Source organism: Prionailurus viverrinus, chromosome B3, assembly GCF_022837055.1.
Source record: "Prionailurus viverrinus isolate Anna chromosome B3, UM_Priviv_1.0, whole genome shotgun sequence".
Classification (NCBI taxonomy): Eukaryota; Metazoa; Chordata; class Mammalia; order Carnivora; family Felidae; genus Prionailurus; species Prionailurus viverrinus.
Window position 1 is genome coordinate 22011988 of NC_062566.1, and position 19447 is coordinate 22031434.

The following is a 19447-nucleotide window of genomic DNA, read 5'->3' on the forward strand; positions in this document are numbered from 1 at the left end:
ATGGTAATAGCTGTGGGCTTTTCATAAATGGCTTTTATGATGTTGAAGTATATTCATTCTATCCCGACTTTCTTGAAGGTTTTTGTTAAGAAACAATGCTGAATTTTGCAAATGCTTTTTTTGCATTGATTGACAGGATCATATAGTTCTTATCTTTTATTTTATTAATGTGATGTATCACATTAATTGATTTGCAAGTATTGAACCAGCCCTGCAGCCCAGGAATGAATCCCACTTGAACATGGTGAATAATTCTTTTTATATGCTGTTGAATTTGATTTGCTAGCATCTTGTTGAGAATTTTTACATCCATATTCATCAGGGATATTGACCTGTAGTTCTCTTTTTTTCACTCGGTCTCTGTCTGGTTTGCAAATCAAAGTAATGCTGGCTTCATAGAATGAGTCTGGAAGTTTTCCTTCCCTTTCTAATTTTTGGAACTTGAGAAGGATAGGTATTAACTCTGCTTTAAATGTCTGGTAGAATTCCCCAGGGAAGCCATCTGCTCCTGGACTCCTATTTGTTGGGAGGTTTTTGATAACTGATTCAATTTATTCATTAGTTATGGGTCTGTTCAAATTTTCTATTTTTTCTTGTTTGGGTTTTGGTAGTGTGTGGGAGTTTAGGAATTTGTCCATTTCCTCCAGGTTGTCCAGTTTGCTGGCATATAATTTTTCATAGTATTCCCTGATAATTGTATTTCTAAGGAATTGGTTGTAATAAATTTTCATTCACGTTTTATATATTTGGGTCCTCTCCCTTTTCTTATTGAGAAGCTTGGCTAGAGGGTTATCAATTTTGTTTATTTTTCCAAAAAAACAACTCTTTGTTTCATTGATGTGCTCTACAGATTTTTTAGATTCTATATTGTTTATTTCTGCTCTGATCTTTATATTTCTCTTCTTCTGCTGGGTTTGAGGTGTCTGCTGTTCTGCTTCTATATCCTTTAAGTATGCTGTTACATTTTGTTTTCGAGATTTTTCTTGTTTCTTGAGATAGGCCTGGATTGCAATGTATTTTCCTCTCAGGACTCCCTTCGCAGCATCCCAAAGCGTTTGGATTGTCGTATTTTATTTTCATTTGTTTCCATATATATATTTTTTTTAATTTTTTCTCTAATTACCTGGTTGACCCATTCATTCTTAGGTAGCATGTTATTTAATCTCCATGTTTTTGGAGGTTTTCCAGACTTTTTCCTGTGGTTGATTTCAAGTTTCAAAGTATTGTGGTCTGAAAGTGTGCATGGTATGATCTCAATTCTGTTATACTTATTAAGGGCTGTTTTGTGACCCAGTATGTGATCTAATTTGGAGACTATCCCATGTACACTCAAGAAGAAAGTGTATTCAGGGGCGCCTGGGTGGCGCAGTCGGTTAAGCGTCCGACTTCAGCCAGGTCACGATCTCGCGGTCCAGGAGTTCGAGCCCCGCGTCGGGCTCTGGGCTGATGGCTCAGAGCCTGGAGCCTGTTTCCGATTCTGTGTCTCCCTCTCTCTCTGCCCCTCCCCCATTCACGCTCTGTCTCTCTCTGTCCCAAAAATAAGTAAACGTTGGAAAAAAAATTAAAAAAAAAAAAGAAGAAAGTGTATTCTACTGCTTTTGGATATAATGTCTAAATATATATGTCAAGCCTACCTGGTCCAATGTATCCTTCAGGGCCCTTGTTTCTTTATTGATTCTCTGTCTAGATGATCTGTCCATTGTTGTAAGTGGAGTTTAAAGTCCTCTGCAATTACCACATTCTTACCAAAAAGATTGCTTATGTTTGTGATTAATTGTTTTATATACCTGGGGGCCCTTCTTCTAGTTTGTCTGATATAAGTATGGCTACTCCAGGTTTCTTTTGACTTCCAATAGCATGATAAATAGTTTTCCATCTACTCACTTTCAATCTGAAGGTGTCCTCAGGTCTAAAATGAGTCTCATGTAGACAGTAAATAGATGAGTGTTGTTTTTTTTTTATCCATTCTGATACCCTATGTCTTTTGGTTGGAGCATTTAGTCCATTTACATTCAGTGTTATTATTGAAAGATATGGGTTTAGAGTCACTGTGTTATTTGTAGGTTTTTATGCTTGTAGTGATATCTCTGCTACTTTGTGGCCCTTGCAGCATTTCACTCAGAGTCCCCCTTAAGATCTCTTGTAGGGTTGGGTTAGTGGTGATGAATTCCTTCAGTTTTTCTTTGTTTGGGAAAACTTTTATCTCTCCTTCTATTCTGAATGACAAGCCTGCTGGATAAAGGATTCTTCGCTGCATATTTTTCCTGTTCGACACATTGAAGATTTCCTGCAATTCTTTTCTGGCCTGCAAAGTTTCAGTAGATAGGTCTGCTACTACCTTTATGTGTCTACCTTTGTATGTTAAGGCCTGTTTATCCCTAGCTGCTTTCAGAATTCTCTCTTAGTCCTTGTATTTTTCCAGTTTCACTATGATATGTTGTGCAGAAGATCAATTCAAGTTACATCTGAAGGGAGTTATCTGTGCCTTTAGGATTTCAATGCCTGTTTCTTTCCCCAGATTGGGGAAGTTCTCAACTATGATTTGTTCAAGTACACCTTCAGCCCCTTTCTCTCCTTCTGGAATTCCTATGATATGGATATTGAGTCACTTAGTTCTCTAATTCTCCCCTTGTGATCCTGGATTTTCTTTTAATCTCTGTTTTTCTCAGCTTCCTCTTTTTCCATAATTTTATCTTCTAATTCACCTATTCTCCCCTCTGCCTCTTCAATCCGTGCTGTGGCTACCTCCATTTTATTTTGCACCTTATTGATAGCATTTTTAATTCATCATGACTATTTTTGAGTCCCTCGGTCTCTGTAGCAATAGATTCTCTGCTGTCTTCTATTTTTTTTTCAAGCCCAGTGGTTAATTTTATGACTATTATTCTAAATTCTTGTTCAGTTATGCTGCTTAAATCTGTTTTGATCAATTCTTTAGCTGTCACTTCTTCCTGTAATTTCTTTTGAGGAGAATTCTTCTGTTTCATCATGTTGGCTAGTTTTTTGCCCTTTATGAGTTTAAAAGCTTGTTATGTGATCTATACCTGCAAGCACTGTTGTATTAATGGTTGGTTATACACTGTCCTTGCCTGGAACTTCAGGAGGTGTTTTTTGGAGAGTGTTACTTTCTCTCTGTTGTTGTGACCTTGGTTATTTTATTTCCCTACTTGTAGTGATGTTTGGATCTGCCACCAAAGCACCATCTGTGCTTTGATATGTTCCTTGAAGTAGCCCTGTGTTCTCTCACATTGTCCTGTTTATTCCTGGTAGACTCAGTCTCTTTTTCTCCCAGACTCTTGGACTTTAAAGTCCTTTGGCTTCAACCTTTCTTTGGGAGACATAGGAAGTATGGATCCCCCTACTTCTCTGCCATGTTGGCCCTTCTCTCAGATGTTGGTGGATATTGGATCACAGATGGGCTGATACTGGAGTCTCTAATTTAGATTATTATAGACATGGGACCCTCTTTTCATATTGGTGAGTTCTATCACTTCTCATGTTTGACATGTTATCTCATTCTAAAAAAGTTCATCCTAATGATACTATATGTGAAAATAAAGACCTACAAATTAGCTGCAATGAATATAAAGTCATTCCTACATCAGAATCCATTTCTGTTGAAAATAGTCTGTGGAAATTATGTTTAATGTATTTAACCCAATGGGTCAACTCAGCTAGGAAAATAAAGATGTCTTAGAGTGCTAATTAACAAATGTAATCATAACCAAATTCAGGACCAGAGGGAAAAAAGAGCACAGAGGGCATTCCCCAATGCATCACTAATGGAACTGGCAGCTAGTGTAATGAGTCTTCCTAAGGGGTAGGCAGTCCTCACAAACCTGGAAATGTAAGAAAAACTGCACTTCAGAGAAGTGAACTGACTTACCTGTCAAAACTCACCACTGGCAACTAGTGTTATCAGAGTCTCTGTATCTCAGGAGTCTTTCCATTAGCATAGTCCAAGTCTAACTGATAATCTAGCTGTAACATATCACAGAAATGCCATACACCTGAGCTAACCTTTCTGTTCATCTAGTATTAGGATCAGGACAGCACCTTCCAGAAACTGTTGTCCCCACTGCCTGTCACCTTTCAGGTGACACTGGGCATGCTCATGCTCTTCTAACAGACTTTCTCTCACTGCCTTGCAGCACCATGACTCCTCCCTGTGTCTCCTGCTCCTGCTCTTATGCTGTCCCTCCTAACACTGCTTCTTCTGTCTCAGGACTTCCTCATCATTTCAATCATTTTCCTCTCTCCTGTTGGCTTAGCTCATTCCTTCCCATATCTATGCTGAGGTTTCCTGCATGCCTACTTCCAACCCAGAACTTCCTTTATGGACTCCAGATGCTTGAAACTACCTGTCCATGTAATGTCTCCTCCTGAAGGTCTAAAAAAAGCATTTCAAACTCAGCATGCCTCAGGATAATGTGAATTCTCTAATTCTTCTCACCCATGTGTCTTCTTGGCTCAGTGAAGTCCACCACCAGCTGCTGGGTACTTCTCCTTTCTCACCCCCACATTCAGTGTATGAGATCCTAATTGCAGGTAAGTTGTGGCCATGAGGTGTTACAGGTACTTCCTCATCAATATTAAAGTAATGTGATTGAGAATCTGAAATGAAGGTGAGCCTCAGCAAACCAGAATAAGGACATGGCCCTTCCAGGGATTCTTTATAGAAACTCTGATCCCAGGGCTGTCTGCTCTGGTAGGATGCAGTGCTACCACCTGCTTGGTCAAATGAGGGAGTTGTCCAAATCTGAAATTGCTTCTGCAAGTGGATTAATTTGTCATTATACCTATTTAGACAAATATGTCAGTCTCAAAATGGAAGAAGTGTTTAATTCAGTCAAACAGATTGAAGGCAAAAATATATAAAATAACAGTTGTTTTTATTTCTCTCCTCTCTGACTTAGTTTGTGTTTCTAGGTGCAGTTTCGAATTTTAGTAACTGAAATTCTCTCTGTTACCAATAGTTAAAAATAAAACAAAATAACACAAAAGCCACTAAATGGTATCCCTGAATTGATGGCACCACTGCCAAGAATTAAATGCGCTGCTCCCACTCCCCACTTGTGATAAAGTGGCAGCTCCCTAGTCTTAACCTGGGACTTTTCTGGGTTGCTTCTGGCTGACTTCAAGAGTGATTCTTGGCTCTCCCACAGGCTCACCATAAATGCAGAGTGCCAGCTACAGCTGCACAACTTTCCCATGGATGAACATTCCTGTCCACTGATTTTTTCCAGCTGTGAGTACTAACTTGGGGTATAAATGCTTTGTAAAGGAATGTGTAGCTTCTATTGATTTTAGGCAGATAGACATGTGATTAGCATCATAGCATCACTGTGCAACCAGAAAGAGTTGATAATGGTTTTGATATTAGACACATGGGCATTTTGTCTCCAGACATTACATAGGATGCATGTTACTGAATAGGTATCTTTGAAAAAACTGTGATCAGCTTGACCATTCCTTGTAATATTGGAAGAGTCAAAAATTGGTGAACAGTCGACTTACCAAAGACCTTTGTGCTAATGGATTGTGCATGTTATTTGGAAGTATGTAAAATTCATTTGCAATATTTTGGGGTTTAGTATCATCCTCAAGCAAGCTGTTTTATATTCTGAATAGAAAGATTAAAAAATTCATTTAAATACATTTATATTTGTCTCATTGCACTCTTGTAGGGTGTAATTTTTTTGGTACTGTATCTTCCAATAATTACTAACAAGTAATCTTTCACAGATTCTTAAAGACAAAATCTAATACATACAAAGATACATATAAAAGGAAATATCAAATTTATGTGTTTATATAAAAATAACTTTTTAAGTAATAGTCAATATAGATCTGTAGAATTTAGTATACTTCAATTTAAATGTGTTAATCACAAGTAGTTAAGTATTACTCATAAGAATTTAGTTAAATTTATTGACCTTTTATAAAATTGCATACAGTGCTTGACAAACAAATGTGATGAAATCTCAAGCAGAAGGTTTTGTGGGTTTCTTCACTGGAAGTGAAAGATGAAAATGAAATAAGTGATGAACACACTTTATAGTTCATTTTGGATCCAGAAAAAGACAAGATAGAAAGCAAAATTTCACTAATCTCCTAGGTTGGGTAAATATATATATATATACACATATATATATATATATATATATATGTGTGTGTGTGTGTGTGTGTATTTTAATGTTTATTTATTTTTGAGAGAGAGAGAAACAGAATGCCAGAAGGGGGAGGCAGAGAGAAGGAGACACAGAATTTGGAGCAGGCTCCAGGCTCTGAGCTGTCAGCACAGAGCCTCATTTGGGGGCCTGAACTCATGAACCGTGAGATCATGAACTGAGCTGAAGTCAGAGTTTAACCGATTGAGCCACCCAGGAACCCCAAAAAATTTTTTGTAGAGATTAATTTAATTGGTTGATTCCCAATTTAAAGCAATACATTCCCTGAACCATTATGCTGTTGATAACACAAATTTTCAACGCTTACTAAGTAAATGTCTAAAGTATATGAATGTCTGATAAAGTTGTCTGTAGATTACTTTAGGCCTGCTATTCTCTATTTAATTACTTTACCAGTTATGGAACCATTCAGAGGCACTTAGATGGCTCAGTCAGTTGAGCGTCCAACTCTTGATTTTGGCTCAGGTCATGCATGATCTCACTGTTTGTGAGATCAAGCCCTGCATTAGGCTCTGTGCTGATAGTGGGAAGCCTGCTTGGGATTTTTTTTCTCTCATTTCTCTCTGCCCCTCCCCTGCTCGTGCTCCCTCTCTCTCTCAAAATAAATAAATAAACTTAAAAAAATTATGGAACCATTCAAATAGTTTAGTTCTTTGTGAGTCACTTTGGTATATATGCATATAATTTTCTTAGTGACTTTTCCACTTCACTGTTTATTAGTGTCTTCAATCAATTCAATTTAGCTATGTAGATCCTTCCAACGCCCTGGTATGCTATTAATTCATCTATTGACTTTATAATTTCAATGATTGTTTCTCATTATTAGACATTCTAATTTTTTTCTTTTTTCTAATTTTTTATGCAATTTGACAGCACCTTATTTCTTCACTAAATGTTTAATGTCATCTTCCATTTATTCAAATTTTCAAAATGTTCTGGTGTCTTTGTTGGAGCAATTTGCAGAATTTGTTGTTTTGTTTTACTCCATTACATGGAATTAATTTGCTTTTCTGATGAATTAGTAATTAGTTCATTTGAACTCATGTTTCTTGGAATTTTTTCTGTGGTATTTCTTTGAGGCTTACATTTAAAACAGTTTTTTTTCCTAAAGATGTTTTGCTCTGGCTTTGCCTGGTTGTCTCTATTACTTTAAAGATTAAGCTTGGATTCCTGGGCCACATAGAATACGTGAATTCTAGCTACATGTCTGATTTCAGGCTGTGTTTTTACATTCTTGGGAAGGACTTTTTTGCTTTTTTGTTGTTCCCAAAGCCAAATATGGACAAGGAATCTCCTTTTAGGGAAAATTTCTCCTCAGTCTACAAGCTGAGGTTTTTCCCTTCCCTGTGGAAGCACCTCAAATGTCCATTGACAGATGCATAGATAAGTAAAAAAAAAAAAATGGTCCATACATACAATGGGATATTACTCATACTTAAAAAAGATGGGATTTCTGTCACATGCTGTAGCAAGGATGAAATTTGAGAGCATGATGCTAAATGAAATAACACAATCACAAAAAGACAAATACTGTATTGTTTCACTTATTTGAGGTATCAGAGTACAGTGACAATCAAAGGACAGAATGTCAAAAGTTGGTCACCAGGACCTGGAGGTAGAGGGAATGAGGAGTTACAGTTGAATGGGTATATAGTTTTATTTTTGTAAAATAAAAAGAACTCTGGAAATGGATAGCGGTGATAGCTACACAACATTAATATACTTAATATCGCTGAACTGTACACTTACCATTTGACATTATGTGCATTTTACCACAACAAAAACATTGAACAAAAAGTGTAATAACTAGAATAAAACATTCATTCGAGGGCTCAGCAGCAGATTTGAGCATAAAGAAGGAAGAGTCAGCATACTTAAATACAGATTCATTATCTTTTTTAATGTTTATTTATTTATTTTGAGAGACAGTGTGTGTGTGTGTGTGTGTGTGTGTGTGTGTATGCAAATAAGGGAGGGGCAGAGAGAGGAAGGGAGATTTTCCCAAGCAGGCTTCATGCTGTCAGTGCAAAGCCCAATATAGGCCTCAATCTCAGGAACCGTGAGATCATGACCTGAGCCAAAACCAAGTCAGATACTCGACTAACTGAGCCACCCAGAAGTTCTAAATTCATTTTCATTATAGAGTCCAAAAAACATAAATACAAAAGAATTAAGAAAAATGAACAGAGACTCAGAGACTTATGGAATATAATTAAGCTTAGCAACACGTGCATAAGGAGAATCCAAGAAAAAGAGGAGAGAAGAAGAAAGCAGAAAGAATATTTGAAGAAATAATAACCAATAACTTCCCAAATTTGATGAAATATGTGGATTTACACATCCAAGAGCTCAATGAATTTCAAATAGCATAAACTTAAAAATATCTATACTTAGGCATATTATAATCAAACTGTCAAAAGGCAAAGACAAAGAGAAAGCAACAAGAGAAAAGCAACTCATAACCAATAATTAGTCCTTAATAAGATTAGCAGCTGATTTCTTATCAGAAACCATGGAGGCCAGAAGGCAAGGAGATGACATTATTTAAAGGCTGGAAGAAAGACTATCATCCAAAGTTTCTATATACAGTAAACCTACCCTTTAAAACTGAAGAAAAACATTTCCAAATCAATTAGAATGGAGAATTTATTGCTAGCAGACAAACCTATCCTACAAGAAGTACTAAAGGCAGTCCTTCAAGCTGAAATGAAAGAACATAAGGGGGTAGAAATGAAGCTATATGAGCAAAAAAAAATTTACATGCTATTAAAATTAATTTCATACTAATCCATAGTAGATTGTTTTAAGACATTAATTGTAGGGGCGCCTGGGTGGCGCAGTCCGTTAAGCGTCTGACTTCAGCCAGGTCACGATCTCGCGGTCCGTGAGTTCGAGCCCCACGTCAGGCTCTGGGCTGATGGCTCAGAGCCTGGAGCCTGTTTCCGATTCTGTGTCTCCCTCTCTCTCTGCCCCTCCCCCGTTCATGCTCTGTCTCTGTCTGTCCCAAAAATAAATAAACGTTGAAAAAAAAATTAAAAAAAAAGACATTAATTGTAATAGGATAATCACAAAAAATTAGCTAAAAGTAAAATTAAAGGAAATGACACAGAACTTAAATTTTTGCACTAAAAGATAGCTATTTAACACACAAAAAAGACAATAGTGAAGAAATAGGAACAAAAATGACATGACATAGATAACAAATAGTAAAATGACAGACATAAATTCTATCGTAGATAGACAATTATTCTATCATATTAAGAGGGATATTGCTTTCTATTCTTGATCTGTGAATTTTCTGTAAATTGTTCTTATGAATATAAATTGAAAATATGTATTAGGAGCCACAGAAATAGTTATCTTTGGTCATCCTTCAAAATTATTTTCCCCATTGTAGTCTGTCAGAAATATGTTTCTATTTTTCTTTATCTAGTGCTCTCACTAACTCCAAGAAACTTGTATTCTATACAAATGCTAAGGTTTACCCTTAGCCCTTCTTAGCTCTGTACCACCCTTTCCTATGCCATGTGTAGGGGTTGCAAATGCAATGAAAAAAAGCCACATTGAGAATTTCAATGAATGACTTCGGCTACCATATGTATTTTTTTCCTTCATAAGTATACAACAAGAAGCATGACTTCATGTTTGACTAGCTAACATTTAATTTTAGTCTCTAGCATACAAGTCCTAGTAGAGATTGTGGCAAACTACATAAAATGTCTGTGAGACAGCCACTTTTCAATGTTGGCCAGATCTTACTTAGATGGAACACAGAAAAGATTTTGCCAGATACTTTTTTTTTTCAAGCAGGAGATCTGAATTTTTATATGAAAGGTTCCAGTATTGTTTAAAACTTGACAACAAATTCATTTAAAATTAAATGTATAATTAAAACATTTTGAAGGTTAAAACTCTACTGGCCAAAATATCCATGAGCTGGATTCAATCCATAGGCAACAGCACAATCTCTGTATTAGTTTTTCCTCTGTTTGACATTCATTTTAAATTGTGTAAATATTTGTCTGAGTAGCATTGTGGTCTCTCCATTTCCAAAGTCTTTATTTTCAGATTAACACTCCTTGATCTTTTTTCATCATACAGTGATTAGTGCTGTTTACTGGAAATGCAATGCAAACCAAGGGTGTAATTTAAAATTTTCTAGGAGCCATGTTTTAAAACATTAAAAGAAACATGAAATTAACTTTAATATTATTTTTATTTAATACAATTTATCCAAAATATCATCATTTGAACATGTAATCAATATGAAAAAAATAATGAGATATTTTTATAAATTAGTTTGGGATAGTTTTATACTGAGTCTTCAATATTCAACGTGTATTTTATGCTAACTTCACATTTTAGTTTGGAGTAGTCACATTTCAAGTGCTCAGTAGTTTACTTATATCTCATGGCTAACTTTTATTGGAAAGCACAGTCTTAGACATCCCTCAGATTTCCAAACCAGCTACTCATTTCCTTTAAAACTGTGTGTTTTGTTTAATATCAATAATGTTCTTGATTCTTCTTTCCTCAAATTTTGCTCCCTGTTTAGATAGCTTAAGGAAATACCTAGGTATAAAGTTAACCAAAAAAGTGAAATTACTGTATTTTGAAAATTATCAGACATTAATGAAATAATTTGAATAAGACACAATAAATGAAAACATATTTCATGCTCATGGATTGAAAGAATCACTATTGTTAAAATGTCTGTACCACCCAAAGCAATCTAAAGATCCAATGCAATCTCTATCAATATTCCAATGTCTTTTGCGAAAAACAGACATAGATCAATGGAACAGAATAGAGAGTCCAAAAAGCCCATGCATATATGCTCAATTAATTAATGACAAAGGAGCCAAGAATATGCAGTGGGGGAAAGGATAGCCTCTTCAAGAAATGGTGTTGGGAAACTGGACATCCATATGCAAAAAGAAAGAAGAAGGAAAGGGAGAGAGAGATAGAGAGAGAGAGAAGAAAGAGAAAGTTGACTAGTAACTTACACCATACACAAAAATTAACTCAAATGTATGAAATACTTAAATGAAAGACCTGAAACCATAAAACTCCTAAAGGAAACACAGGCTGTAAGTTCCTTAACATAGGCCTTGGTGATGATATTTTGAATCTGACACCAAAACCAAAACCAGCAAAAACCAAAAATAAACAACTGGGAATGCAGCATACTAAAGGCATTTGCACAGCAAAGGAAACAACTAAATGAAAAGGCAACCTATTGAGGAGGATAAAATTTTGCAAATCATTTATATGATGAAGGACTGATATCCAATATATAAAAAGCACTCATACTATTCAATAGAGAAAAGACTATTTGATCAAACTTTTCTTTTAGTAATGCCCCCTGGCATCCCTTTTTATCTTCCTTTTAAAACACATCTGCCTTGATGAGATAGAAAAAAAAAAAAAAAGCAACGGAGACCAGTTTCAGTTGATCAAATTCCCCAGTTCTGTGGCTCTGAAATTAAATTCATTTCTACTTAATTTGATTCAGACACTGGCTCACTGTCTTCACATCCCTTTATGGCCGCAGGATCTCTGAGGAATGTTGACTTGGAAAAAGATTCTAAAGGCATGCCAGGAGACTCATGCTCCAAGTTAAATCTCAAAGCCTAGAGGGAGGGCATCAGCTGCATCTCATGGTCAGTTGAATTGTATCCCTTCAGGGCAGAAAGGCAGGCTGAGCAAGACTGGAAGGCTTCACTTAACTTCATCATCAGGCTCCGGCAACATCCGTTTGGCTGTGCAGAGATACAAACCAGAAAGATTTATTTTTAAGGGTCACTAATACTTCCTTTATTCCTATGTGTGCAGCAGACAGAGTAGAGCCAAATGTATTTTATTCTAAACCCAGTTTATTCAACCCTGTTGAATAAAATATCAACCCTGTTGATGTGACCTGGAGAGGGAACTAAGTACTCTTGGCTCATCAAAATGCTTTTATAACTGGTGTGTATCTTAAAATAAGATGAAACAAAATTGCTTGTTTCCTGAATGCTGCCCAAGTGCCTTAATGAGGTGGGCCTTCTGCCAGGTAGAGCATCCTGGCAGGTGGGACTCTCTCCCATCCCTTTTGCTTTGGCAAGAAAGGAACCACACAGCTCCTTGCAAGTTCTTTCTCTCTGTTGGAAGAGTTAATCACCAAATAGCAGATGGTGTTAAATGCCAGCAGTTGTCCTGTGTCCTCTGAAGCAAATGCTCAGGTGTGAGACTTCCAAAAAAATAAGAAGAAATAAAGAAAAAAAAACCCACATCATCCAAGGGGACAGTGGCGGTTAATTTTATGTGTCAATTTGACTATATGGGATGTTTGGGTAACTGGTAAAACATTTCTGGGTTTGTCTGTGAGGATGTCTCCAGAAGAGAGTTTAATATTTAACTGGTAGACTAAAGCAGATCACCCTCACCAACACTGGTGGACATTATCCAATCCATTGAAGACCCAAATAGAATACAAAGGCAGAGGAATATGGAATTTGCTCTCTTTACTTGGGCTGGAACATCCATCTTATTCTGCCCTTAGGTGTTGCTGCTCCTGGTTCTCAGGCCTTCAGACTCAGACTGGGACTTACATGATTAGCTCCCAATTGTTGGGCCCATGGACTCAGACTTATACAGGCATACCTCATTTTATTGCACTTCACTTTATTGTGCTCCGCAGATACAGTGTTTTTCTAGAAATTGCAGGTCTGTGGCAACTCTGCATCGAGCAAGTCTACTCATGCCATTTTTTTTTCTTTTCAACAGAATTTGGTCTCTTCATATCTCTGTGTCACATTTTGGAAATTCTCACAATATTTCAAACTTTTTCATTATTATTATATTTGTTATGGTGCTCTGTGTCAGTGATTATGACTCATTGAAAGGTCAGATGATGGTAGCATTTTTTTAGCAATAAAGTGTTCTATTTTTTAATGCTTATTTATTTATTTGGGGGGAAAGAGTGTGAGGGGGGAGGCGCAGAGAGGGAGGGAGAATTGCAAGCAGACTTTGCACCTGACACAAGGCTTGATTTCACGAACCATGAGATCATGACCTGAGCCAAAATCAAGAGTCAGACACTTAACCGAATGAGCCACCCAGTACCCCTAAAAAGTATTTTAAATTAAAGTACATGCATTGTTTGTTTGTTTGTTTTTTGGATATAACACTACTCCACACTTCATAGAGTGCAACATATTGTAAATACTAGGAAACCAACAAACTCATTTGTCTAGCTTTATTGTGATATTCCCTTCATTGTGGTGATCTGGAACTGAACCTACATTTTCTCTAAGGTATCCCTACACCACAAACTTTTCTGGGTTTTCAGCTTACAGATGACAGATAATGGGACTTCTTAGCCTCCATAACTTCATGAACCTATTCCTGTAATAGGTCTTCTCTTATGCCTGTGCCGATGCCTATCTATATCTGTCTATCCTATTGATTCTCCCTCTCTAGAGAACCCTGACTGATACCAGGAGGAAGTTCCCACCCTTCCAGCCTACCAAATATGTGGATTTCAAGGTCTCAAATGCTCCAGTATCTGCTTGAATCTACCTAATTTGGTTGTAGCTAGAGGGAGCTCTGTGGCATGTTTGGGAGACACAATTGAGTCTAGCAGCCTACCCCTTTCAGTGAGAATCAAGACAACACCCTGAAAACCATGTTTCCCATGAAGAACCACACCAGGCAGGCTTGTGCACCAGGTGAGGTGGACTTTTCCACCTTCTCTTTTCTTGCCCATACTCCTTAAGGTGTTTACTCTACACCTGGCAGACAGCTCAATTACCCATATGTTCCTGGATCTCTGGCCTCTCCAGTTTTGCTTACCCCTGCCTTCCCATTGCTGTAGACTTGCACACCTTGGAGGATGGGAGGGTGTCCACTAGCTGGTAATAACTGTGAATGCCTTGTACAATGAAAGTGATGGCATCCACAACAGAAATTACAGGGCTTTGGGATTCCCTTCATGTTACTGTGACCCTCAATGTGGTGAAAACTCATTAAAGTGCAAACCACTGCTACACATGATTGCTGTGGCTCCACTGTCCAGTATTGAAGGTGGGTTATTTTTATTCTGGCTTTAGGTGAAGTAAGTGGTTCGTAGAGGTTAAGGACCTGATCATGGCAGAACAAAGAATGCCCCACTGCAAGAGAGGAGTTGTGACTCTGAAGACCGTGCTCTTCTCTTTTTTTTCTTTTTTCCTTTAATAATGATATTCAGCCACTTTTATTTTATTTTTCAAAGTCACTTTATTAAGGTATTATCAACATATAAAAAGCTGTACACATTTAATGTGTACAACTCAGTAAATCTGGGGGTAAGTATTCACCCATGAAACCATCACCACCTTCAAGCCTATATATATATATATATATATATATATATATATCACATCCCATATTTTCCTGAAGATCCATTTATTATTTTTTTCATTTTGTGATAACCACACTTAACATAATATCTAATCTCTATTAAATTTTATGTTAATAGTACAGTATTGTTAGCTATAGTCACCATGCTGTAGAGAGGATCTCCAGAATTCATCTTGTGTAACTGCAACTTTGTGCCCTTCAAACCTTATTTCCCCCTCCTTCTAGTCCCTGCCAGCCATTTTTCAACTCTCAGCTACATGTTTAACTGTTTTAGACTCCACATGTGAGATCGTGTACTATTTATCTTTCTGTGTCTGGCTTATTTTATTTAGCATAGTGCCCTCAAAGTTTATCCATATTATTGGGAATAGCAAGATTTCCTTCTTTTTTAAGGATGAATGATATTCTATTGCATGTGTGTATATGTGTGTGTGTGTGTGTGTGTGTATAATGTATATATTAGAAACTTCTTCATCCATCAATGGTCCCTTAAGTTGTTTCCATGTCTTAGCTGTTATAAATAATGTTGCAATGAACATGGGTGTGCAGATCTCTTTGATTTCATTTTCTTTGAATACATTCACAAAAGTGGAATTGCTAGATTGTATGGCATTTTTATTTTTAATTTTTTAGAAACCTCCATACTGTTTTCCATAATAGGAGAACCAATTTACATTCCCACCAATAGGGCACAAGGGTTCCCTTTTCTCTATATTATAGCCAACAGTGTTATCTATTGTCTTTTTTATAATAACCATTCTGACAGGTGTAAGGTAACATCTCATTGCCATTTTGATTTGCACTTCCTGATGATTAGTGCTATTGAGCACTTTTTTGTGTACCTGTTGGCCATCTGTATGTCTTATTTCAAAAAAAAATGTCATTCAGGTCCTTTCACCATTTTTTAGTCAGATTATTTTTCCCTACTGAGTTGTGTGAACTCTTTATATATTTTGGATATTAACCTCTTATCGAATTTATGGTTTGCAAATATTTCCTCTCATTTTGTAGATTGCTTTCCATTTTGTTGTTTCATTTGCTTTGCAGAAGCTTTTTGTTTGATGTACTCCCACTGTAGCCAGCTGGCCCTAAATGCCCTGTATCAGTGGGTCCCTGGAGGCATCCTGCCCCTTTCTCAAATGAGGGAGGGTGGATGGTACAGTGGCAGGAAGGTCAGGGAGGTGCCAGAGAAGGTGATCTTTCAGCATCCTGCAGATCCTATTATATAGCAGCAAGACCACTCCTTTTTCCATCTAAAGGTTATGCAGCAAATGGTCTTATACATGTGCCTATAGTCAAAGCTGGATCACATGGAGAAGAGTGTGATTTGTGACTCATGCACTGGAATGTACACAGGTGCAGTCTGCCCATTCCAAACACTGAATGCCTGAAAACAAAGTGGAAGTCAGAAGGTCTTAGAGTGAAATCTTCCCACTGCCACCACTTCTCACTGTATAGGTATTTGCATATTGTTTAACCTCTCTGAACATTATTTTCTCATCTATGAAATAAGAATCATAACACCTACCTCATCTGTCACTGTGAAGATTAAGTGACAGAGTGTATATATTATGGGAGCCACCCACCCAGGAGTCCCCAAGAGATCAGGAGGGAGTCATTTGATTGTCATTACTGTGTATAACCCTGTTACTGAAGAGAGTATTGGGAATGAGAAGTCTGCAAGGGAGAGGCCAAGGACATGGAGCAAGGTTTTCTGGGCTGGAATCCAGCTGCCTCCTCACTCACTATAGAACATCAGGGAACTTCATTTACCTCTCTAAACCTATTTATTTATTTATTTATTTATTTATTTATTTAGCTTTTGTTTTAATATAGTGTTATATTAGTTTCAGGTGTACAATATACTGATTAAATAATTCCATACAATACCCAATGTTCATCACAAATGCATTCCTTAATTTCCATCACCTATTTCACCCGTACTCTCACCCACCTCCCCTCTGGTAACCATTAATTTGTTCTCTATAGTTAAGAGTCCATTTATTGGTTTCTCTATCTCACTCTCTCTCATTTTTTCCCTTTTCTTTTTTGTTTTGTTTCTTAAATTCCATGTATGAGAGAAATCATACGGTGTTTGTCTTTCTCTGACTGGCTTATTTCACTTAATAGCTCCATCAGTTCCATTGCAAATGGCAAGATTTTATATACTAGCCAAAACAATCTACAGATTTAATGAAATCCCTATCAAAATTCTGACAGCATTTTTCACAGAACTTCGACAAACAATCCTAAAATTTGTATGGAACCACAAAAGACCATGAATAACCAGAGCAATCTTGAAAAAGAAAAAGAAAATAGGAGGTATCATAAACCCAGATATCAAGATACACTACAAAGCTATAATAATCAAAACAGTGTGGTAATGGCACAAATAGACACATATATTAATAGAACAGAATAGAAAAACCCAGAAATAAACCCACAATTTTATAGTCAATTAATCTTCAACAGAGGAGGAAGCAATATACAATGGGAAAAAGACAGTCTCTTCAACAAATATGTTGGGAAAATTGGGCAGCTACATGCAAAAGAATGAAACTGGATAACTTTCTTACACCATAAACAAAAATAAATTAAAAATGGATTAAAGACCTAAATTTGAGACCTGAAACCATACAAAATCCTAGAAGGGAGCTCAAGCAATAGTTTCTCTGATCAGCAGTAGTAACATTTCTCTAAATGTTTTGAAACCTCCCTCCTCCCATCTGCAAGGTGAGAATAGCAGCAAGTTACAAAATGATGGAAAAGGACTAGGGTCACTCCCTTTAGAGATTCTTAGTTGGTTTAGCCAACCATGTCAACATCGATGAGATTGGGATGACAGGAACTAGTGTTAGAGATGTTAGCACATTTTCTTTCAGCCTGTAGGTTTCCCAAGGAAGAACAACTATAGTAAACACACACTGCACAGGGAAGACTTTATAAGGAAAATAAAAAAGACAAATTCTCACTAACCATTAGCCTTTTATACTGTGCTTACCTTTGCCTATTCAGAAGAATCCAGCCAATAATGCACACATTTTTGTATAGGGTTGCCTACAGACACCAGGCTCTGTGACTGTGTTAAAAATAAGGCCAGGGGTATGATGGCCAATTTCTTTCTCTAGACCATATCAATGGCATGCTCACTGAACTGGGTCTTGTCAGTAAGGTGTAATTTAAGGTTTAATAAAATTAAGATTTCATCCTGAGAATACAAATTAGTATATTTTTGACAGCTGATGAGAAATCTTATTGGTGTCAATATTAGTCCAGCTCTCCATGTTCTGGTAAGGGTCAAAATTACCCACAGTACTTTTGAGGAAAACATCAGTAGGCTGATTGTTCTGCCAACCAAGACCTCCACCTCTGCATCACTCTTGGCCATTTCCCCCCCATAGACAGATTATGTGAGCACCATAGCACCAAAAGCATGCAGCTGAACCTCCACAAGTCCACAGCCATAGCACACTGATTTGAAGGAACTACTGAAAGTTCTTAGTGTTGCCAAGATGCTTGATCCATCAAAATCAAATTTTGCAAAAATTATAAGGTCAGAAAATCTTCATGTTTCTTACATCTTGCAAAAGCAAAACTTGAAGTCAACAAAGATGGAATCAAAACTTCAGCAGCAACAACTGGGAATCTAATCACAAGGGCATCACTTTATTGTAGACAGATATTTTCTACCTTTCATCAGACATAATCCCACAAGTGCTGTTTTACTCATGAGGCAGACAAACTCTGCCTCAAGAAACCAGGCAAAGCAAAGACTGCTTGGCTGTGGAGAAAAGACTCCTTATCCACATTTTTCATAGTTCTGTTACATATTTTTGTATAGTATTTTCTTTTTGAAAATGAGTTCTTAGGAACAGAAACATAAAGATACAAACATTTCTGCTTAGAATGTGTTCTGGGGGGAAAACAGGACAGAATGGTTGGAACACTGTAACAGAGACATGAAGAGGAAGACTTAAAAATGTCTAAGTGATTCCTTAATCTACTGAATGGTTACCTAGGTCAAAAATACATTTGAGTATTTACTGTCCAGTTCAGGATTCATTTAACAGCTGTTTCCAGTTTTTATGGGAAAAAAATTGTTTGGCTTTAAACATTTTCCATCATCAAAATTTAATTTTTTTAAAGTTTATTTTTATTTTTGAGAGAGAGAGAACACAAGTGGGGTAGGGACAGAGGGAGAGAGAGGGAGGCACAGAATTTAAAACAGACCCCAGGCTCTGAGCTGTCAGCACAGAGCCCTACATGGGGTTCAAACCAACAAACTGCAAGATTATGACTTGAGTGGAAGCTGGATGCTTAACCCACTGAGCTACCCAGGTGCCCCCAAAAGTCATAATACTAAGCATTATGTAAGGAACTAGAAATGATGAAATCTCTACCCTTTTTGTGTGGTTTGTGCTATTTTATATAGTGCATGTATTCTTTAAAATATAATTTTAAAAACGTTTTTTAAACTTTAAAAATAAAGTTTTGGGGCACCCGGTGGCACAGTCATTTAAGTGTCCAACTCTTGATCTTGGCTCAAGTCATGATCTCATGGTTCATGGGTTTGAGCCCTTCATTAGGCTCTGCACTGATGGTACAGAGCTTGCTTGGGATTTTGTTTCTCCTTCTCTCTGCCCCTCCCCCATTTGTGTGTGTGCACATGCTCTCTCTCTCTCTCTCTCTCTCTCTCTCTTTTTCTCTCTCTCAAAATAAATAAATAAGCAAACTTAAAAAACTTGTAAATAAAGTTTTTATTTTTAAATGCTGAGTATCTGGGATGCTTTGGCCTCTTCTCTGCTCAGACATAGTCACAGGTTGGAGTGGAAGTGTTGGGGCTTAATGTTAAGCACAGAGCTCAGTGCTGTAAC

The 19447-nt window shown here is 37.0% G+C and overlaps 1 protein-coding gene across 2 annotated transcripts in view; it reads left to right on the plus strand.

Moving 5' to 3' along the window:
• GABRG3 (gamma-aminobutyric acid type A receptor subunit gamma3) overlaps positions 1-19447 on the plus strand; it is a 704379-nt gene that overhangs the window by 403834 nt on the left and 281098 nt on the right. For both annotated transcript variants that reach the window (XM_047864203.1, XM_047864204.1), the window contains exon 5: positions 5166-5248. In XM_047864203.1, the coding sequence (XP_047720159.1) occupies positions 5166-5248 (83 nt within the window). The remainder of the gene's footprint in view (positions 1-5165; positions 5249-19447) is intronic.